General features: G+C 39.3%; 1 protein-coding gene across 1 annotated transcript in view; it reads left to right on the forward strand.

The window, feature by feature from the left end:
* LOC119653216 (headcase protein) overlaps positions 1-24,960 on the forward strand; it is a 109,544-nt gene that overhangs the window by 80,925 nt on the left and 3,659 nt on the right. Inside the window, exon 3 of the mRNA XM_038057788.1 lies at positions 24,446-24,634. Coding sequence (XP_037913716.1) covers positions 24,446-24,634 — 189 coding nt within the window. The remainder of the gene's footprint in view (positions 1-24,445; positions 24,635-24,960) is intronic.

The raw sequence follows: 24,960 nt of genomic DNA on the forward strand, positions 1-24,960 counted from the left end.
TTGAATGATTGAATTTAAATTTATAATTCAATGCCAGAAGTGGTAGTAGTGTAGTAAATGAAACTTGTAGAGAAGTTCAGATAATTATAATTAATATTGAAAGGAAGTGGTCTTTAATGGGTTCTCAATAGCAAGCAAAATAGGGCTTAGGCGATTTTCCTGAAAGTTAAATCGAATTTACAGATGCGGAATGAGAGGGTTGAAAAATAAATAGCATAAAATATTACTTGAAACAAAAGTTTTATCAGCATTGGGGATTATCTTTCGTATTGTTTAGTAAAGCATATGCATATTTTAAGAATGTGGTCGAAAACAGTTTTTCAATATTTCCTCGAACAAGGAAGTTTTCAAATTTTCGTTATCATCTGGTTTTATATTTCGTATATATTATATAAGATGATTATTAGTTCAGGGAACTCTACTTCATCTGGTTTTGCTGAACTTGCGGGGTTAGAATTATCACAATCATATTTTTACATACACGCACCATATGTTGAACAATTTGTTTTTCATGTTAAAGTCATACTGGGTGAATTTTACCCAATGTCGGAAAGGTAATACGTTGCTTTGTTAAAGAATCTTGTTATTCTAAAAATTATTTGTATGTGTTTTTGAAGGATAGCTAAAAGTGCGCCATTAGTATTTGTAATCGAAATTTGTTAATTTAACTTAATAAAAAATCTTGTTTTTTATTCAGAAAATTCATATATTTGAACAGAACTAATATGAAACCAAAATATCATCGAGCATCTGTTATTAAAGCATAATATTTTTGATTAAAATATGACTTCTAGGCCACCCTAACTGCCTAAAAGTATAGAGGGTATCTCAGACTAACCGTGGATGGCACTACAAAGCTATTATTAAAACTTAAAGTCATCTCCGTGTGGCTAATAGGGTTAAGGAACCTACATCCTTATAGTTTACTTTATAAAATTTGGTATATTTTTGACTTGTTTTAGAATATATGATCAGTAAGTTTATATCATTTCTAGTGCGTTGTTGGAGACTTTTCATTGTTAGCATTTCTTTACATTTTTTAGTTACTAACTCGATAAAATACAGTCTCAAGAGCCATCTTTCAAACTTTCAAGTCGAATCTCGCATTAATTTTCTCTTAATTTATTTTTTTTTTTGTGAAGGCAAGTCCGGAAATTTTATACAAGAACTAACAAGAACCGTTCATATATATACATGTTTTAGAGCGCAATTAATTTACGAGAAATGCAAAACTTTCAGTTTCTTTAACTTTGTTAATAGAAGTTGGATTTCATTCGAACTTCCCAGCATTATGCCGTATATTGTCACTTATACTGATGCCAATTTTGTACTTCTAGGACTAGAACTATGGTAATATGGTATAGATGCATCGTTGTGAGTTCTTCAGATTTTTCGGTTGGATAGGTTCTGAGGACGAGCTCTTCGTAAAGTACTAATGGAAACCTTTCATTTGATACCCCGCATAATCATAATCAGTGGAAAAACAATTTTACACACCCTTTTTGCAAGGCAAAATAATTCAACCTCAATTTACCGCAATGACTTCCGTCCTGTCGGTCTCTATAGTTCTGAGTGTCAGCCAACTAGAAAAGACAATGAACGGCGTCTTCCGGTAATGAAGAAGATGTTACGTTGGGCTAGTGGCGTGACACGTTTTGATAACATTCGAAATGAGGATATCCGCGATCGATATGGGGTTGAACGGATCGTGGAAAAGCTGCGAGAGGCGTCTTCGATGGTATGGTCACGTAATTTGCGTTAACGAGAATTCACTTGCCAATATTGGTTTGAAGATCGAAGTCGATGGTAAGCGACCAAAAGGGCGGCCGAAACGGTGGCTTAATGCGATGGGATTCAAATGCCTCCTGATTATATCCAGATCAGGCATTTGATAAAATAAAATGGCAAAATCGGTCACGACGAGCCTACCCCGCTTGTGAACGGGACAAAGACTGAAGGAATGTGGATGTGGAGAGTGACGAGTGCATGACAGCTCCGTGTCACATAGCTAAAAATTCCGTTGCCCTCTTTTTTTAGAAAGCGATTTAAATAAATCATTTGATGGAAAGCCCTGTATCGATAATAGTTAACTCGTACGCTTTACACAATATTATTAGCAAATGCGAAGAATTTAACCTACAACAGATACAAACAAGTCGGAATACCGGAAGCTCGCGCTTCGGGTATAGAAGTTTTGTGTTCATCTTATGTAAGAAACTTCAACGTACATTTTTCTATCCGTATATAGTTACAAATCCAACATATTCCTTCATGTTTTTCCTAACTACAAGGCATACGCACATATTACAGCCATATATATTATACTCACTCTTAACAAACTGCCTATGCCAAATACTGTACATAAATATCCACGTATATTAACCCGTGCCAATATTTCTGGTTTACTTCGTACACAGAAGCAAACATATGTAATATATAGTGCGTAAATTAAATACGGCTGGTTTAATGTACAAATATATCTATCTGAATTAGACAACTTTATTAGCACGCATATACTATATTCCTACATACATATATCTGGTTGGAGTAATTGATACTTAGGTACAAATGATTCATATGAACTCACTTCGTTGTGGTACCGACGAATTGATCATACGTTGTACGTCATATTCTTGTAGAATGCACGAAATTCACAAAAAATGGCAAAGTTTCATCCTCTACAACTTTGTTAATAATAGTTGTATTTTCTTCAAACTCTTACACTTCTGACACCCATGCCATTTTGTATTTCTGGGATGAACACAAGGGGGGGGGGGGGGTTCCCATGTAAGTTTCTCAAATGTGGAAATATTAACCTTATTTGTGCAGATATCGGAACCAGATGTATTTTGAATCAGTTTCGAAAAGTACTAATTGAGACCTTTCATTTGACACCCCACATGGCCACATTTAAAAAAAAATTAGTACTTTTCCAAACTATAATAGTTTATTTTGATTTCATTCTTTATCTCCAAAATAAAAAGAAAAATGTAAAAACACTGCTAATTGCACTCCGACTGTGAAGCGTGCCCTTAATTCATCACGAATTGAAATGGTATAATTGGCTGGAGTTGTCGGTAAAATAAATTTACCTTATTACCACTCTTTTAACACGAAACCCATATTTTTTGGTAAAAACTGTGTTTTGTCTCTTAAATTTCACTTAACGAAATACAGAAGCTGTACCGTGACGTGGGAATAATTCTGCATCTTCTTTTCTTTGTTCAGCCTTTTTCTCGTTCACAAACGTCGTGATTGGTTTCGCCATTTGGTTCTATCGAATGCCTGCTGCAATCTTGAAGCTTTTAAATCCCCATCAAGCGTATCAACCCACCGTTGTTTCGGCCTGCCTTTTGGTCGCTTATCATCGCTATCTTCGTCTCCATTACCGCACGGCGTCGCCCACTATCTTTTATAGTTTGCCAACACTCAGAACCATAAAGAGCGACAGAACGGACAACATTGCGGTAAATTTTCGATTGAAGACGTTCATTGATACGTCGTCGATCACAAAGAACGCAGTTCTCTATGGGCTGAGAGCGTTGACCCGAGGTATTTAAATCGCTCAGTTCTGGACAGGTCACTGCCGCTGACCGTGATTGTGCCTGTTTCACGGGGATCGGTCGTCAAACATTACGTTTTATTTAGATTCAATCTGAGACCTTGTGGCATTATTCTATTTTTGGGCAAGTTGCCCGAGATCATTTTTGCTAATAGATGCTAGCATGCATTAAGCAGTGTATGGGGCGCTGGACGTTGGATGTCCCGTGTGACGGTGTCCATAACAAGAACAAAGAGGAGTGATGAGAAGGCACTTAATTGATGAACACCAACAGAGACACGAAGCAGTTTTGATACACCCCCCACACTTCGAACTTTACTTTTCGGATCGTGGTAGAGCAATTGTACCCAGGGCACGAGTTCTTCTGGCACTAAGTCTTGTCGTAAAGCATATCAGATGAGTTCGTGTGGGACACGGTGAAACGTTTCTATAGATCCAGAAAGGCAATGTAAAGAGGGCGATGCTTCTCACAATGTTTTTCCACGAGTATTGCGTCAGTAGTTTCACAGTTTTTGACAAATCCGGCTTGATTCACGGTTATTTCAACGATTTCGCGAATACGGTTGTCACGAATGCTTTCAAAAATCTTCATGGTATGGGAAAGTAAAAGGATCGGACGGCAATTTGAATATTCTGCTGGACTACCTTTCTTTTTCCATATTGGAGCAGTAGTACTTTCTTGCCAGTCAGATGTTGTTCAAGTGGAGGATGTGGGAAGTGGAGGATGAGCAAATTCTTCAGTTGAAATCTGTTCGAAGTATTCTCGCCATCTATCCCTTGCGGTTCGACGGTTGGTGAGCAAATTACCGTTCTTGTCATTAACGCAACAGAAGTGTTCGATATCCTGTACACGTTCATTACGGCTTTTAACAAGTCGATACAGATCTCTCTCGCCGTCCCGAGTATCCAGTTTGTCGTAAAGATTTTTGTAATGGTTCGCTCGGGTATAATTCTGCATGGTTTTTCTTATGCATTATATGATTGAGTGGGCTTCATAATGTGTGCGGCCGAATAGCTCATTGGTTAGAGCACCCGGTTGTCGCACAAAAGGCCGCGGATCAAATGTCACTGTCAGTGACTCATGATTATCTGGGCTCCAAAATTCATTCCAGACCAATAAACGAAGTTCGTGTTAGTGAGTTTCTATTGTTCTTATCTAATATTACATTGAAATATATATATATTAACATACGTAAGGCATATATCTACTCTGCGTAAAACAGGGCTAGGGAAATAATAAGTAATTGAATTTCCAGCTACGTGCAAATGCGAGAGCTTTGAACGTTGAAACCACAAAACTTTTGTTAACTGAAGTACCTAGCTGCGGAGGTTCCGACTGGCTATTTTTTCTTTCATTCTCACTAAGCGGGCGGGCAGTAATAATTTATTTTTTTCTCTTAAAACATACGATGAACTGAACCAGAGGAATAGGCTCATCAATGCACTGCATTAAGAGACTAGAAAAATTAATAAAATCTATATTGTCAATAATAAAATATAGAATGCAGTCTGTCAATATTAGATGAAATACGGATGGCGATTTCAAATTAATTATAAAATGAGAGCTGAATCTCAATATTTTGTTTATGTAGCTTTAAAATCAGCCGAGACGGTACTAGTGATTCAACTTTAATTTTATCGATCGTTGCTCATGACTTGCCAGACTGCTAAGGAGAAAGAGCTAGTCTCCCATCCAATATCCCTGCATAGAAGACGTTTTCTGTATTTCCTTTCACGCACATTTCCTTTCCTTTCGTGCTTTGGCGGTTCCCGAAACTTGAGCATAAGTATTGGCGTAAAAGACAGATGGGTAGAGATTCGGCTAGCGGCAAAAAGGGGGTAAAGGCCTATGTCAAGGGTACCGCAAGTCTGGTGGTACCATTGTACGATTCAGTGTTGAAATGGTATGCAGGGAAACATACAAGCGAGGTGGGACTTAGTAATGTGCTCGTTGAATATGAAATGAAACGTCGAGTGGACGAAAAGTTCAAAACAGGCAGTAAAGGCTTCCTGCCAAGGAAGGAGCAGAAGTATGAGTAATTGATAACACGTCGGTGGTTAGTGAATGGAGGTAGAAGAGTACATATGGTAGATACTTTCCAGTGTGTTTAGAAGGATCTTGTCTATGTATTTTTTACGAAAATTCATTGACATATTTCAAATAATTCATTGTATAAATTGTACATTTATAACGAGCCGTTTTCAATTTGTTAGCCATACTTATTTATTGATTGAGACAATTTAATTAAAAGATGAAGGTTTACGACGTCTTTTCCTTCATCTAATTGGTAAGTAAAGCCCGTCAATAAATACACCAAAATAGTTATCGTTCCGATGCTTGTAGTTTTTCTAAATAAAAATAAAACTAGGTAGCTTTCTCCTACTACAATATATTTTAATACTTAGTAAGTACATATTTCGAGAGCTACTTACCCTCTTCCTCAGTACTTAAGCTGCTAAATCATTGGGAAGTTTTTCCTGTTTTTAAATCAAACAAGTTAAAAGTCTCTAGGTACAAATTGTAAAAAGTTGTTTAAAAGTTAAAGATCCATATGTGGGTACACATTCTAAAAGGTAAAGAGAAAAACGTAAAAAGATCCACATACAGGTACGGATGATCTTATAATTTTTGGGTTAAGTGCCACCAATTATCAATAGTTAGTGGGTGGTGCGGTGCCTATGTTTGTCAGCGAGTTTTTTAATTAGCGTTGATGCACAATTCCCTCCATCTGTGTTCATCAATTTTGACGCATCCTTTCGCAATATTTCCAAGCTCTCTCATGCGTCCAAGGTGTGTGGCTTATTCACTTGTCGTACCAGCTCCAGATTTGGCCTCGTCACAGAATGAGCCTCCTCGATGACGTGCATCGCAACCGAAGAACGCATCGTGTTGGCTCCTCGTCTTTCTCTCTTCTCTACTTCCTTTAAGTGTTCTTGGAACCTCGTCATGATGAGGCGTTTTGTTTGGCCAATGTAGACCATCTCGCAATCATTGATTTTGTAAATTCCACTTTTTTCCTCTTCCGTTAATGGGTCCTTTTGCCTCCCTAATTGTCTTTTAAGTGTTGCGTCTCTGCTGGATCCGACCACTTTTATATTGTATTTTCATAGAAAGGATTTTATTCTTTAAAAGTATTTGGAGAATGGTATGCTCACCCATTTTGTATCGGCTGGAGTGCTTTCTTGTTCGAAGAGTGTTGAATGTTGGTTCTTCCATATCTGGTTTTGCTTTCTCTTAATCAGATTTTCGATTATTTCGGCCGTGTAACCATTCTTGATTGCTGTATCAAGTATGAACATTCTTTCCTTATGGAAGTCATCCTTATTTGAGGGGTATGTGCGGAGCCGGTGTACCATTGAATAGTAGGCAGCCATTTTTTGTGTTGCGGTATGAGCCGAAGTTGCTGGTATCGTTTCTTTGGGTTATTTTCTTCCATGATCGATTTTACATATGCCATAAACATTTCCGTCACCAGTGATGACATTGGGTTGCCCATGGAGAATCCTGCTGTGGTTTTATAGTATTTCCCACGAAATGCAAAATAATTTTCACCCATAGATAGTGACGCCAATTTTGTGTATGTTCTCACTTTGGCCCTCCAATCTATTGTGTTTGGGAAACACACCGATTAAACCAGCTATTCACCAACTAGAAGTTTGGCTGAATAAATTGAACAACACAATAGATTGATGAATGATTTAGTAGCTTAAGTACTGAGGAAGAGAGTCAGTAGCTCTCGAAATACGTATTTATTAATTATTAAAATATATTGTAGTAGCAGAAAACTACCTAGTTTTATTTTTAAATATACCAAAGCATCTTGGAGTAAGATCGACAAAGCGAACTTCAATGGTTTTATAAAAGTAGTTTCTTTATCTGCTATAATAATAATAATCGTTAGCGCAACAATCCATATTGGATCAGGGCCTTGAAGTGTGTTAGAGCACTTCATTCATTTTGATTGATTTGATGTCGGATACCAGTCGACTCAGCTGTGAATGAGTAGCTGAGTCAAAACCGGGTAATAATCTCGGGCCTGCGCAATGCCGACTACATTGCCTCCTACAGGATTCTGTAATCCTGTAGTGTACCGTTCCGGTCTTGAATGAAGTGCTCTAACACACTGCAAGGCCATGATCCAACTGGATTGTTGCGTCAACTATTATTATTTTCCTAGTTATCACTATCTCGGCAGATGCCGGGTTTTACCTAATACTAGCATTAAGTGCCAAGCATTTAGGCTCGGATGATCCTACTTACTTAAAAATTAAAGGGGCGCTGGTGGTAGTGACCGGTGGTAGGTCAATTGGAGAATCCGTCGGGAACTCCCCGCAACATGGAGCACCTATGCCGAATGGAGTACTTTTGCATGGTTTGAACCAGACTGTGCGGAAGTCCCAGGACATCAAGGGAAGCCGTTTGAGTCTAGTTGAGCAAATATCGGAATGGGACATCTTTCGAGGCTTAGATTTTCACGTAAGTGTTTTGCACAAAACCTTAAAAAAGGCTGGGAAGTAGATTCTTCATAGATCCGTCGAGAACTCCCCGCAACATCGAGCACGAATGTCGAATGGTGTACTTCTGCATGGTTTGAACCAGACTGTGCGAAAGTCCCAGGACATCAAGGGAAGCTGTGTGGGATTTAGGTACAATAACTGTAGCTGACAATATTATGGGAACTATAACCACCCGCTCCAGACGCCAAATTTCTTTGATTTCCGGAGCCAATGGCTCATAGTTCACCTTCTTCTCCACATATTTCCCCTCAATGTTGCTATTATTTAGTACTCCTAGAATGAACTTAAGGGGGCTTTTTCAGTCAATTTCTAAAAGTTGGTAATATGCTATTGGTAAGTTTATTTGAGCAGATATCAGAATGGGACATCTTTTTAAGTTTGTTTTTCACTGACACTATGGCCGTGTGGGGTATGAAATGATAGGGCTCAATTAGTACTTTTCCAAGCTAGTTTACTGTGATTTCATTCTTTATCTTCAAAATAAAAAGAAAAATGTAAAAACACTGGTAATTGCGCTCCGACTGTGAAGCGTGCCCTTAATTCATCATGAATTTAGATGGTATAATTGGCTGGAGTTGTCGGTAAAATAGATTTACCTGATTTACCACTCTTTTAACACGAAACCCATATTTTTTGGTAAAAAATGTGTTTTGTCTCTTAAATTTCACTTTACCTTAGGCTTTTTCTTTAGCCTTTTTCCCGTTCACAAACGGGGTCGCCTCGTCGTGATCGGTTTCGCTATTTGGCTCTATCGAATGCCTGATCTGGGTGCAATCTCGAGGCTTTTAAATCCCCATCCAGCGTATCAAGCCACCGTTGTTACCTTTTGGTCGTTTATCATCGACTTCGATGTTCAGACCAATCTTAGCAAGTGAATTCTCATTAGCACGAATCGCGTGACCATACAATCGAAGATGCCTCTCTCGCAACTTTTGCGATCGGTGCAACCCCATAACGTTCGCGGATATCCTCATTTCGGATGTGATCAAAACGTGTCACGTAACATCTTCGTCTCCATTACCGCCAGACGTCGTTCATTGTCTTTTATAGTTTGCCAATACTCAGAATCATATAGAGCGACAGGACGGACAACATTGCGGTAAATTTTCGATTTAAGACGTTCATTGATACGTCGTCGATCACAAAGGACCCCAGTTGTAGAACACCACTTCATCCAGGTTGCGTTAATGCGTGAAGCAATTTCATAACGCAGTTTTCCATTGGCTGAGAGCGTTGACCCGAGGTATTTAAATCGCTCAGTTCTGGACAGGTCACTGCCGCTGACCGTGATTGTGCCTGTTTCACGGGGATCGGTCGTCAAAAATTCAGTTTTGTTTAGATTCAATCTGAGACCGTGTTGCATGAGGAGATACTATCAGATGCTAGGAAAACATCATCTGCATAAAGTAGTGTATAGGGCTCTGGACGTTGCGTATTTCACGTGAATTCATCGCATTCTAGGGCGCGTATAACGTCATCATCATATAAAGTTGCGGACTTGGAATTTTGAAATATATATATCAAGGAATTTTTAGGTATGAACGAATGGGAAAACGTGCTTAGAAAAGTTTTGCATGCCAGATGGACACAAAACCTTCCGGTATTCTGACATGTCTGTGTATTAGTATCGACTACTAGGGACAGAGTTTTGTATTATGTATAAGCTAGTGAAGTATGCGGGTTGTGTCTACTATGTTTTGTACCATTTGATTGGTAGGTAATTCAATAACTTTAATGGACAACCCGGGGGCGCGAGAATCAATAATCTCCTTTGATTAGGCTCATCGGAATCGATTTTTTTGACAGCAAGAAGTTGTTTAGATTTCGAAAACAAATCGAGAAACCGGGGGGGGGGGAGTGTATTTTTTTCACAGAATAAGGTCGTGTGGGGTATCGAAGTCAATTAGTAATTTGCGTAACTGCTGATACTTTTGATGTTGGATGAAACATAGGGGAGTGAGGACTCAAAATGTGTGTACAAAGAAGTTTAATAGGTTTCGATCTGAGAACCTATCCAACCGAAAAATCGGGAGTGGTGCATTCATATGAAATCTAGACCTTAAATGGTAGTATATTACCATATTTTAAAAATTTAGCCAAAAACCTCTCTTAGGTTCATCTTAGAAGTACACAGTTTTGTGCGGTTGTAAGTAATATTAGGTTGTTGCACATGAAATGGCCGATTTGGCATTAAAATTTGAAGCGGCTGTAAAGTTTACAAAAATCTATTTAATTAATCAAAATAGTTGCCAGTCGACTCAAAACACTTCTCCCAGCGAGATGCAAGAGCATGTATGCCAGTTGCGTAGAGGTCCAATTTTCGGCTGTTGATAAACTCGTCGTAGGCAATTTTGATGGCCTCTTCATTCCTAAATTGTTTTTCTACCAAAAAATGGTCCAAATGCTTAAAAAAGTGGTAATCGGTTGGCGAAAAGTCCGGTGAATATGGTGGACGAGGCAGAGTCTCATACTGCAATTCGTTAACTTTTGAATCGTTGTTCTGGATACATGAGGTCGCGCATTGTCGTGAAGGAGTACTACTGTTGACTAATCTCGGCTGTTGAATACATTGGTACATTTCGTCGAATTGGGCGCAGAATTTCTGTGCATTTATCGTTTCTCCAGGTGCCAAAAAAGAATAGTGGATAACTCCAGCTGTAGACCACCAAACAATCACCATTATCTTCTTCGAATGGAGGCTCGGTTTCGGCATATGCTTCGGTGGCTCATCAGCATCTAGCCATTGTTCTGATCGTCGACAATTGTCGTATATATCCACTTTTCATCACATGTCACTATTCTGTGCAAAATGGGATCGCTTCTGTTGCAGGAGAGTAAAGAATTGCAAATTTCCATTCGAAACATTGCTCCGTAAGGGTATGCGGAGCCCATTTGTCGAGTTTTTTACCTTTCCAAGTTATTGCAAGTGCCGAGAAACTGTGGAGTGGTATACGTCCAGTTTCTCTGCAATGTCTCTCATAGTGTTTCGGATTCGACTAGCAAACGCAGTTCGTCGTTGTCAATCGATGGTCCTGGATATCTACGTGGCTCACTTTGAAGGTCTACGTGGCCTGACCGGAATTTTTCGAACCACCGCCGCATGTAGAAGTATTTATATTTCATTATCCGACACTAACAGCGCCGACTGATGGTGGTTTGATACACCAAAATCGCAACTAACTTCACTGGATTGCCAAATCAGCCATTTGATGTGCAACAACCTAATAAGATTGGGCATCGTTTTGGATAAAAATTCACCTATTATTAACCAAGTCATAGAAGGTCAAAATTATATATTTCACGTGAATATATCACACTCTAAGACGTATGTTACGTAATAATCATATAAAGGGAACTCATTTGTACGGCGGTGTTGGAATTCGGAAGTACATATGTCATTGTCAAATTGTTGGAGTTTGGAAATGTCATACCTTAAGGAATATTTTGAATTGGAGGTAGTTGCGAATGCAAAAACATGAATAGGAAATTTCCCATTCAAGATGTACACAAAACCTTTATACCTGAAGCGTGCAGTTTCCGGTATTCCGACTTGTTTAAAGGGTCATTTACGCAAATAATTGCATCTGGAAAGCATTGCATTGATAATAGTCAACTTCATACGCTTCGCAGTAAGAGTGCAACATTATTAGCAAATGTGAAGAAAGGGTTAGGGAGAAGTAGATTCTTCATAAATGGGATTTTAATGTTTCACTCGAATGGCAATTATTCTCGTTAATTGTGACGTCATATTATTTGCATGGCTTAAAATGCGGGAAATTCGCGCGGAAATGGTAAGTTTGAAGTGCTATAACTTTGACACTAATCGCCAGATTTCCCGTATTATGCGCGCTATTATCAAAATTATACCCGAAGCGTTCAGCTTCCGATATTCCGACTTGGTTCCTTTTGATTACAGTGGATCATCATTTTTCTTTCGCGTTCTTTTCGTTGGTGGCCGGTCGATAACACTACAGTTAGGTGTCACTTGGGTCGTCTGGGATTGTTGGAATGGTAGGCTTCGGCTTTTCTTTGGGATCTCTTCCCTGTTCCTGGGACCTATTATAAAGGACACTAATGGCTGTCACTTTGTTTCTGATAGCTGTCCTTGGTAAATTCGAGTAGTCAATTATTTTCAAGTTGCATGAAAGGTAGTTCTCGCGTCCCGTCCCCTGTGAGCCTTGGCCTTAATACTCCTTTAAACACACCTTAGCATTTAATTTGCTTTTTTGGTTTTGATTGGCCAATTCATTGGTCTTGGATCTTTGGGTTCTTTCTAGATCATTGAAGAAGTATCGGTGAGTTTCTAGTATTTGATGCTCATTTCCTCTAAACTACTTTTGAATTTAACACTGTTTGAACTCTATGTTTGTAAGTAAAGCAATAATGTGCGTAGACGTTCTTAATGAACGGAAGTAATTACCATTCTTTCGAGTTATTTGAATAAGCTTTTTCGTTCGAAAGTAGTGCAGTTATTTTTGTTCCTATCATTGGAAGAAGTATGTTGAGCACGTTCCACTTAATTCAATATTGTGTGCTGATAACCTCATGCCTTGTATCAATATAAGTCAGGCAATGCAGACATATATTAAACGATACTTCTTATCCTATTGAGAGAAACTGGCAGATAAAAGTTTTCCTTTGTTTGTCGTCTGTCGTAGATTCATATCTATGCGTTGGATTCAAACTACTTTCCGTTTCGTTTCAGCTAGAATGATTCTTGTACCTATGTTATGTAAATTTTTGTCGGGAAAAACCCCAATGCAAGTTGTCACTAAGTATAGCAACTTTTTAGTTCTTTTAATAAGGGAGTTTCTTTCGCCAGTTAATTATTTTGTCTGTCCTAAACCAATTATCGTATTCGCAGAACAAAAGTTATAAAATGATTGGGATGTCCACTTGTAGGTTGTATGAAATGAACAAATTATTCTCAAAGTGAAAAACTATATGGTATATGATTCTATATTTAATTCGGCAACAATACACCTATGCCTACCCCTAGTGCCAGATTAAAAACGTAATACATTAGGTCTACCAGAAAGTTCTGTCCGTTTTGGATACAAGTTTCAACAGGTTTATCAAAATTCATTTAATGTACTTTCGCCTCTTTCTTTTTATCGCTGAATGTACATATACATAATGACCTGTCGTATCAACTAAAGTGAAGATAATTAATGTTAGTTTTAATCGAGACGTGATAATAGAAATTTACACATTTTTTGAAACGGATTGGTGAAGGTTAATTTTGTGATAGAACATACAGAAGATGGTTACGAAATTTTGAAGTAGGAGATTTCCATCTTGGGGTGAGCCATGCTTTGGGATCGCCTTTGATTGACCATCATATTTTGAGGATCCTGCCAGAGGATAATTCTTTTCTGACAACATCGGAGATCGTGAGGAAGCCCAATTCAACTCCGCAAACCATTTCGAACCACATCCGGAAGCTAGGGTTAGCGTGGAAGTATTCGAAATAGGTGCGACATGAATTGAGGCGTATACATTTGTGATAATAATAATAATAATCGTTGGCGCAGCAATCCATATTGGATCAGGGCCTTGAAGTGTGTTAGAGCACTTCATTCAAGACCGTAACGGTACACTACAATACAGTAGGAGGCAATGTGGTCAGCATTGCACTCGCTCGAGATTATTCCCCTGATTTGCCTCAGGTACTCATTCACCGCTAAGTCGACTGATATCCGACGTGAAGTCACAATACAAATCCCACTGTCACCAGCGAGGTTTGAATCGCTGCCTTCCGTATGACAACCCAGTTCTCTAACCACATACATTTGTGATGGCCCCCGAAGTCGAAAATTAAAAAAAAAAGAGTATTATTTAAGTACATTATCTCGAGAATATTCTCATCATTCATAACGATCGTAGTAGTAGGTCCGAAGTTATAGCTAGTTATGACGGATTATCTTGCTGCTCCAGACTTGTTGTGCATAGACTTTTGAACCTTTGTTGATGTTTTGTAGTTTGCAGAAGGAAAACTGTATGGTAAATTAATTTTGAAAATAAAAAGCACAAGCCTCTTTATAAAGATGTGAGCAAAGATGCCCTCCTGGAGGGGTATGTCGGAGGTTTCTGGCAGAATAACAATGAGAGTTCGGATCAACTTTTTTGGAAAATGTGACCAAAGCAATTAAGTGGACCCTCTATAATCGTTGATATTGCAGCTCATATGGCAGCCTGTGTCTTCAATGAAGGTTTTTAGCTTTACTGACCTTTATTCAAGGCATGAGAATCAGGGTTGCACCAAGTGCCTATAGGGCGCGATAAGCCGAACCGAGCCGGGAGCCGAAAAACAGAGTAAAGGTGCTGTAGACATCATGGATGACAACATCCTTTATGGCCTTAGCATCGCTGCTTCAGTATGAGCTGAGCCGATCAAATTCGCTCATGAGCGTTTTGTTCAAAATTTGTTATTGTTCAAAACTTTAAAGCGTTTTTCACATAAGGTCACGTTTTCAAAGTCGTAACTCCAAAATTAGTACACCGATATTTTTGAAATTTTGAACACTTTTCTGTAAATTAATATTTTTTATTAAAATCGATTCAATGTCTGTCTGTCTGTCAGTCTGTTTGCCACACGCACTTTTCTCAGAAACGGCTATACCGATTGACACGAAATTTGGTGAGAAGATGGGAACTGTGAACGCCCAGACATGCAGTGAGTGATATCCTACTAGGTTGAGATTAAAGGGGGTCCCCATACATGTAAAAGGGGGGTGTAAAAATTTTCTTCATCGAATATAGTCATGTGGGGTATCAAATGAAAGGTCTCAATCAGTACTTTTCGAAGCCCGCCTTAGTATTGAGATTTGTGCTGGGGAGGGGTGGAAAATGATGATTTCTTTAACGGACCCATTCTCAAAAAAAATCATAAAGCTGCCTCTGTGTGGTGTCCAGCTCTCAAAATACTGTCCACATCGATATCTTCTCAAACTAAGTTAATAATAGTATATTACCATATTTTTGGGGAAATTGAGTAAAACCCCCTTAAGTTTATCTCAGGGTTATAAAAGTTGGTAGTAGTATAAAATATAATATGAAACATATTACCCGTAAGTTTAATCAACATCGTACTATTAGTAACAAAGTTACAGTAGTTCAGACTTTACCGTGTAAATTTACTGCAACTAAATATCAATATCACACTAAAGTGGGTAGTCAGACATACTAAATGCATATACATAACGGCCTACGTACAAGTGGGATAGTTCTACACTGAAATATACTCACAGAATAAGCAAACAAAACCTTTCATACCTGAAGCGTCCAGCTTCCGGTTTCCCAACTTGTTTTACTTACTCCACTTTACTTAATTACTTACTTTATTTTAGTCGATTCTTTCCTCAAAAATTCCTCCCAATTTTATCAGGGAAACGATCATCTTATGAAAGAACTTTGATTTTTTGATTTCGGATGATCCAGTATCGAGTCAGAGGAGACGCATCCCAAGAATGTCTGCCGTTGCCTCATTTTTAAGACTTTGTGTATGTGTGTGTCTGTCTATCTGTCTGCCTGTCTGTCACATTCGATTTGTTCGGAAACGGCTGGACCGATTATCACGAAAGTTGATGAGAGTGTGCGTCTGTTGTTCCTTTTACGTTGCGTTTAAGGGAGCTCCCCATACATGTGAGTGGAGGGTTCAACATTTTTTCCACAGAATGTTGTCATGTGGGGTATGAAATAAAAGAGCTCAGTTAGTACTTTTCGAAATTGGTCCCATATTTGATATCAAATGGAACGTAGGGGAGTGCGGGCTGAAAATATGGTGGTGTATTTATCTAAACCTAACCCTCAAATCCCGTTCCGATATTTGTACAAATAAAGTTAATAATAGTATATTAGCGTATTTTAGAAATTTAGCCGGAAACAAATCTTAAGTACATGCTGTATTTGATAAATTTGGCACTCGCATAGGGAATAACATAGTGCATAACTTTGGGGTGTTTGAAGGAAATCCAACTATTATTAACAAAGTAATAGAATATTCTTTTAATATTTTTTCATGAAAATTTTACAGAATACCCCTTCCAATGTCATACTTTAATGTACCGTTGGTTTTAGTAAATAGATTTTAACTGTGTTGTCAGAAAAATCTCTAAATTATGCCTTATCTTCCACGAATTAATGTTCATGTTGGTTCATTCATACTCTTTCTAATTTTATAAAAAATTATATCTCGAAATTTCATAATGATCGGTTTATTAGTTTTAGAGTTAAAATTCCCAATATGAAAAGTTGCCTTTCACCTATTTTTTTCACTGTTAATAACAAAATACGATTATAACAAATACAATTGCACTCGTAGAAGGGACTGACGCTAAGTATTTATAAATAAACTAATTTCATAGTAGTGCAGGATTATATAAGGACATAAAGTGACTTCTTGGGCACTGGAGCTTGAGCGTGTACCCGACAATCGCTCGATTCTACGCTCATAAAATCTAAAGGAACATGAATTTCGCTTTGAAATTTATGCAGTGTATTCTGAGATAGCAAAGTTTAAACGATCCAAGAAAGAAATATAAAAGAAATTCGATTATGAAAACCTAATGTGGTTCCCCCCCTAAGTGAGAAAAATTTGAATGATCGAGCCATCACATCACATGCACACCTCTGCTTGCGCGGTACAAAGTCGAACCTTTCTTGGACCGGATCATAACTGAAGATGAAGGGTGGATTACCCTACTCTCCATCCGACTATCACTTGTTTCTGTCCTTCCTGGCCGTGAGGATGTCAGGCAAGCACTGGACTAATTTGTTTTTAAAAATGGGATGTGCAAATTGCCATTAGGGTAACAAGAAGTCATAAATATTGATGGGAATAAAGTTTATTCTTAGAACGAAAAATTTGTTATTTTGTTTTCTAATAAAAACGAATAGAACTTTCCGGTTGACCTAGTACATGTACATTTCCCGACAGATGATCATAACCAGCATGTTTACTGCGTACGGTAATGTGACAAGATTTAAAAATGAATTTTTAGTCTGTTTAGTTCTTCACCTCGTCAATCTAGTTCAGTGTGTCAAAGTAGGTGTGCTTAGTTAGTTTTTGGTGTTGATGGTTTCCGAAAAACTGTTTAACTAATTGGATTGATTTTTACTGGATGAGTACTATAATAAATCGGTTTACTGTCTGCCTATCACACGCATTTTTCTCAGAAATGGTTATACCGATTGAAAAGAAATTTGGTGGAAAGGTGGGAACTGTGAAAGGTTAGATGTTGTCTTCTATTTGTAGTTAAGTCTAAAATTGATAGACCAGTATCTTTCTCCAAACTACAATTTTGTTTTATAGTATATATATACATTTCGGTAGCAACTTACTTCTTTCATTAATACAAAGCTACTGTGTACTTACGTACATGCAGTGAGTTACATTCTGTGTAATTTACGCGATGGTCTCTATACATGGAAAAGGGAGTGTAAGTTTTTTTCACCAAATATTGTCACGTGGGGTATCAAATGAAACGTCTCGATTACTGCTGGGAGGCCGGGGCTAGAAAGTGGTCATTTCTTTCATGGACCCATTCTCAAAATCTATCCAACCGAATAATCTGAAGAAAATCACGAAGATTCTACTGTACTGTGCGTAGGTTTTGAAATCTCTTCCACACCGATATATGTTGAAATAAAATTAATAATAGTATTTTTTGTTTGGGATGAGTTGTCCTGAGCCCACAATCTACTTGATGGCAGGCTGTACATATTTGCGAAGCAACTTACTTCTGCTATTCAGTGCGGGGACTACTCTTGTTCGTGGGCAAGCGCCCAGTACTTTTAAATCCCTGCCATCAAGTAGATGGTGGGCTCAGGACAACTCATTCCGAACAAAAATTTTCATTTTTATTAGCTTAAAGCAGTTTAGGTTCTAACCAGGCGATTTCGGTCGTTATAATTCATACCTTTGGCGGGTTTTGAATTCAATAAAAACGAGCTAAGTGCAACCCGTTGCCGCTTTCGGTCACGCTGCTCCGCAGGGTAGAGGCACTGAGGCAGCGTCTGATAAGATTGCCCTGCGATCGAAACGGCAAAGCCGATATAATTTTTTAATAATAGTGCCTTACTAACTACTACTTACTTGCAAAGCCCCCTAAAGTTCATCCTAGGATCATGAGTAATCCAGAATATAGGCTAAAGTGCAAAGCATGATCCTACCTAGCTTGGTGGAAAACATACTATTAAAAAGTTATAGTAGGTCGAAATTGTCGTTTCAGTGAAAAAAATAAGACTGAATATCAGTATCACGCTAAAGTGAGTATCCTCACATAATATATACATATACATTACGTCCTAGGTACAAATGAAACAAATGCCAGCTAAATATTTTTATACAAGTAATACATAAAGCCTTTCATACCTGAAGCGTTCATCTCCCGGTTCTCCTGGCTTGTTTTCAACGAAGCCGGTCCCTGTCGAGTGCATCTTTTGGTCAGCTGTTACGTCAGTCTTTGGGGCAGAGTATCGGCTAGCTGCTTGGCGACTCCTTTTCTGTACAGGGAGTACACGTTCCATGCGAAAATGCGCAAACCGTTGGTCGGTTTTCGTTGCCAGGTCTTTCGTTATAATTTCCATCCAGTCCGAGGCTTTTTTTGTGGCTTCATAACATTTTTTTTCCATTTAGGGTTGTCAGCCCTACCCAACTCAAGATCTAGAGGACCAGCTGGGGCGTGGGAGATTCGCTTTCATCCTTCTGCGTCTACAGCTTTCCGTTACGAAAGAAAAGACATATTTTCATTTAATTAGGAAATCAACTAAATCATCAAACTTCATAGTAATGGTAATGTTTATGAATTGATTTGAATTCACATTCACCCACACTCCAAGTTATTTCTCCAAAGTATGTTTTCTGTATAAGATGTTTGAAAGTCAGTCAAATCAGAAATATGATTTCCGGTTTCAAATTTGTTCATTTGTATTTAAAGAAAATGTCTTGTTTCACGTTAATTAGATTTGCATAAAATTAAACGGAAACGCAATGTTCACTTGCATTTCACTTTGGCATTCTTTAAAGATACCCTATTTCTCGTTATACTACTACTTCACATTAAGTTTCAATGTAAACGGAATCTCATGTCTATTTCGTGCACACGCTCTCTAAGAATAAGGGATTTGTTAAATCAATTCAACTTTATCCTTGGGGTTTTAGTTCGAAACAATTAGCTTATTTGTCCACTTTTCTGCTGCGGACATAAAACCACTTCAGCCTCATATGGTTGGTTAATCTATTAGGATTTGGCTAAGTGGAAGAAATTATCTGTAAGAATAGGTTTTATATTCTTATATACATATATGCTTTGTAGTTAACACGAATTTTTCGGTGTGAAAAAATGCAAAATGTTTCATAGATCTGGAATACGAATACTTTTGTGAATAAGTACATACACCTTATAGCCCTGACAGATAGTAAAATTAGTATATTTTAGTTTCCCGTTTTTAGTCTTTTTAGTTATTTGTATGTCAGTATGAATTACTAAAGCCAGACATGTGTGTGGATATGTATGTGCTAATAAAGTGCAAGTAGTGTCCAACAACTCCTGAACCAATACCAACAGCTCTATTACCAAATCCTATCTCCACCTTAACGTGGTGATCGCTGGGAGTTCTTTCTTTATGAAAAACTGCAAACGGAGAAGGATGAAGGCGAGTCTCCCGCGCCTAAAAACGGGACAAAATGTACCAACTGGTCCTGGGACAGGATGGATCTTACAACGACAACGGACTAACGATTTGCGCATTTTCTCATGGAACGTGCGCTCCCTGTACAGACCGAATCCTGCTGAGCAGCTAGCCGATATCCTGTTTCAATATAACGCTGAAGTAACAGCGTGACAGGGACCGGTTTCCTGGAGAAGAGCCGCTATACCATATATTATAGTGGCCATCCAGTAAATCATGCGCTCAGAATAGGTTTCTTAGTCAGCCAAAAAATGAAATTTGCTGTTATCGGCTTTGAAAATACAGGATGCGGCAGCATAACTTCCTTTTTTAAAATGCGCGCCACTCAGTTAGTTGATGTCATAGCGGAGCGCTAGTGGTTTCGTTCAAGAGGGGATATTGTAAAGTTTTGTCCCGACACGGTTCAGTTGCCATCATGCGTTGGAATAGTAAGGAGCGTGCCTTTGCCGTTGAGGTTTACTTTTCAAGCGGATGTTCGGTTATTGCAACACAGCGTGCATTTCGGAATCGCTTTAATTTAGCCCCGTTGGCTCCCGTCCCAGACCGCAAATCAATTGTTACATTCAGACAAACTGCAAGTGCGACAAAAGGAAGAACTGGAGTCCCTCGGCCCGTTAGATCACCTGAGAACATTGAAGCAGTGAGAGCGTCAATGTTGCGATCGCCACGGCGTTCTGCGCGCAAACACGCATCTGCCCTTGGACTATCCGATCGTTCTGTGAGAAGAATTCTTCGTGATGATCTTCATTTTCATCCCTATAAGATGGCGATAGTGCAGGAACTTTCAGAACGTGACTTCAATTCTCGGATGAACGCGTGTGAGCTTCTTCTTGATGTCGTTCCCGAGGGTGCTATTGTTTTTTTTAGCGATGAAGCCCATTTTCATTTGTGTGGGTCGGTTAACAAACAAAACATGCTCTACTGGGATGACACCAACCCTCGAGAATTGCATCAAAAGCCTTTGCATTGGCCCAAAGTGACAGTGTGGTGTGCAATTTCCTCAGCTGGAATTATTGGTCCCTGGTTTTTTGAGGAAAATGAGGTTACAGTGACAGTGAATTCGGACCGGTATGTAAACATGCTACAGAGTTTTTTTTTCCACGGCTAGAAAATTTGGATTTGGGGGCCACTTGGTTCCAACAAGACGGTACAACAGCACACACTTCAAGAGCATCGATGGCTGTTTTGAGGGAACACTTTCCAGAGCGCCTTATTTCAATTAGAGACGGTTTGGAATGGCCGGCACGCTCTCCCGATCTTTTCTTTGGGGTTTTTTGAAATCCCGTGTTTATGTGAACCGTCCAAGAACCCTACAAGATTTGAAGACCAACATCTAAGAAGAAATTGCCAACATAACACCTGCTATGCTAACAAGAGTCATGACAAACGCCAGAAATCGGTTTATGCAATGTATGGAGAATGGAGGACGTCACCTATCAGATTTGATCTTCAAAACAATGTAAATAAAAACTTTAGACATGTACCTACATTACAAAAAATAAATAAATATTTTCCGATGCATACAATAGTTTTTATTGAGTTTTGAAAAAAGGAAGTTATGCTGCCGCATCCTGTATAAGCGAAAGGCTATGCACTCTGCGTTTGCGAGGCAAGTTTAGAAATATAAGGCTCATAAACGTTCTCGTCCCTAGAGAGGAGATTGCAGAGTCGGAGAAGGATACCTCCTACGAGGCAGTTGTGCAGACTCTAGAAGCCTGTCCCAAGTATGATATCAAAATCATACTTGGAGATTTCAACAGTCAAGTAGGGACGGAGCCCGCATTCAGGGGATACGTCGGCTACTATAGCTTACATAGGGATAGCACTGATAACGGATTGCGCATAATCCAGTTAACAGTACCACCCGAAATGGTTGTTGGAAGCACCTGGTTTGCACGGAAAACGGTTCAAAAACATACGTGGGCCTCTCCAGGCGGGACCACTTTCAACCAAATTGACCACGTGTTGATCGAACGCCGCCACCTCTTAGGGACCAATATAGACTCGGACCACTATCTCGTTGGCATGGTGCTCCGAGCTCGAATTACGACACGACCTACAATCCCTTCTGACAATCAGGTGAGAGTGAATACTGAAGCCATCCACAACACAGCCCTCCGCGACATCTATAATGGGGAAATGGATGCCTCAATAACCGCAGTCAACAGATGCCTTGGAGATGAAGCATCAACAAATGATCTCCACAACCACCTGAAGAACGTTATCACTGATACGGTCACAAACATACTTGGCCCCAGCCGCAAAAAAACTCGGAACGGCTAGTTAGACGATGAATGTAAGCTAGCAACGGAACGGAAGAATGCTGCATACCGAGTAATGTTGCATTCTTAAAGAACGCGGGCACGCGCGGAGACTTATCACGAACTCGAGCAGAGAAGCGACTTCACAGACGGAAAAAGGAAGCCTGGGGGAACAAATAAGTCTGTGAACTAGAAAAGTACAGAGAACAACCGCACCAGGCGCGGAAGTATTACCAACAAGTCAGCAGGATGAAGCCTTATACACCACGATGTTCATCCTGCCGAGACAAAGAGGGAAGAGGAAGTATAGGAGAAACAGTCCATCGGCTTAAAAATCATAAATCGCCAGGAGCCGATGGAATAACAGCCGAATTAGTTAAATATGGAGGCGACCAGTTACACCAAGTGGTTCATCAACTGGTGCTGAAGGTATGAGACAGCGAATCAACGAGGCATTATGTCTCATACATAAAAAGGGAGATATCAAACAGTACAGCAATTATAGAGGTATCACGTTGCTGAGTACCATCTATCAGATATTCTCCTCTATCTTGCTAGGCCAGATAGCCCCATACGCCCAGAACATCATTGACTCATACCAAAGAGGCTTCACTCCAGGCAAATCAGCAACAGATCAGGTTTTCTCTCTCCGGCAAGTTATGGAAAAACTGTTGGAATATGGACAAGACTTGCACCATCTATTCATCGACTTTAAAGCCGCCCATGATAGCATAGCCAGGGTAAAACTGTACACGGCCATGAGAGAACTCGGTATCCCAAAGAAATTGATGTGCCTAACTAGGTTGACCCTGACCAATGTGCGAGGCCAGATTTTTATTTTGCTTATTTTGTATTTATATATTATTTTGTAGCAGGATCACTCTGAAGACCATTCGACATCAACAACGGTCTACGACAAGGGGATGCCCTCTGATACGTCCTCTTTAACCTGGCCCTCGAGAAAGTGGTCCGTGATGCTGATGTAAATGGAAGAGATACGATCCTTTTTAAGTCCCACACACTACTGGCTTATGCTGACGATATCGACATCATGGGAAGAACCACCCGAGACGTAAAAACTGCCTTCATTCAGATCGAGCAGGCGACCACTGGGGCGAGATCTTGGGCTGCACATCAATGAAGGCAAGACAAAATATATGGTGGCAACGTCAGCACCGAAAACCAACCAAACTACAACATCAAACCACACTCGTCAAACAGGAAGAATATCTATCTAGGGTCGAAAATCACAACCAATAACAGCTACGATGATGAAATCCGCGCACGTCAACTAACAGGGCATATTTCAGTTTACAAAAATTGTTCCGCTCGAAACGTCTCACCTTAGGGTCAAAGCTCTTACTGTACAAGACGATGATCTTGCTAGTCCTCATGTGTTCCTCGGAGACTTGGGTTCTTAGCAAGAAGAATTGCGAATTCTTGGCCGCGTTCGAGCGAAGAATTTTTGGCCCCCTACTTGAGGATGGACGATTCCGTAGCCTACATAAAGACGAAAGCTATGAGCGATACCATGACCGTCTGGTTATGGATAAAACCCGGCTCAATAGGTTACGGTGGGCGGGTCACTTAATCCGTATGGATGAGGATGATCCCACCCGGAAAGTCTATAAGGGAAATATCTATGGTAGAAAAAAAAAATGACGAGGCAGACCCTGCCTAAGATGGATCGATGGCATAGGTTAGGACGCCAGACAGCTTTAAGGGATATCGAATTGGTTGACCTCGGCGCAAAACCGGGATAACTGGAGTTCCTTATTAAGGTAGGTCTACACCGGATACCGGTTGTTGCGCCGTTGATGATGATGAGTGTCCACTGGAATAGACATGCGTGTACGTTAGTACCAGCGGTATTTACATTAAGTACATATATGTATGCTTTGTGCATGGAGTAGAGTGGCAATACATGAAGATGCGTTAGATCAATTTGGGTAGGCAACGATTGTTTTTTGATGTATTTGATAGATAAGTATATCTAGATTTCAGCAATTAATGAAGGAATATTTTGTGTTTTAGCTATGTACGAATAGAAACCCGTGTATAGGGAGTTCCTTACATAAGATGAAAAAAAACATTTTACCTGAAGCGGCCAGCTTCCGGTATTCCGACTTGTTATTATTGTGTTAATACTTTTGTTGCACTTGGTTATGTTCATTTGCTTTGCCTCCTTGTGTTGTATGTATTTCGAGGGAATAAATGTTGTGCGATCTTCAACCTCCTCTCTCCTAAACCAATGTACCAACAATATTGGTGGTTATATCAATGTACATGGGTATGACACAAAATATGGACAACAGGAAAGATGAAAGTCTTACCATAATTTTTCTCTTGCTGAGAACATTTCTTATTGTATGCGTGATACTTTTTTCAATGTTTATATCTTTATTTTCAGATGGAGGACGAAGGAAATCATGGAAATGATGAAACTCGACTTTTCATCTTATCGTCTTTAGCCCAAAACCAAAAGAGTCGTGTTTCGTGCATACTCTGTGAAGAAGCAATGCTTGTATTTGATCGCTATCCACTTGTGGACGGCACATTTTTTTTGAGCCCAAAACAACACGCAGCTGGGTGTATTGAGGTAATTATTTCAAATCGTAGTATATAGTAATAAATTATTTTTATTAATTGTAGTACACTGCATTAACAGCAGGTGTGCAGATTTTCGTTTATCATGGATATTACTGACAAACACCCACCCACCCCTCACAGTACTAACAATCACCCACTACCATTATGTCCTCGTTTAATACATATACCCTCTTAGGGGGTTATACCTGTTAAAAAAACACTTCTCCATATTTTTCTATTGGACGTTAAAAAATCATAATCGATAATCTTCTTGTATAGAAATTATTTAGGAAAATTCATGAAATTAACTTTTCTGGTCGCTAAACATTCGCTTTC

Source organism: Hermetia illucens, chromosome 3 (assembly GCF_905115235.1).
Source record: "Hermetia illucens chromosome 3, iHerIll2.2.curated.20191125, whole genome shotgun sequence".
In the NCBI taxonomy this organism is placed as follows: Eukaryota; Metazoa; Arthropoda; class Insecta; order Diptera; family Stratiomyidae; genus Hermetia; species Hermetia illucens.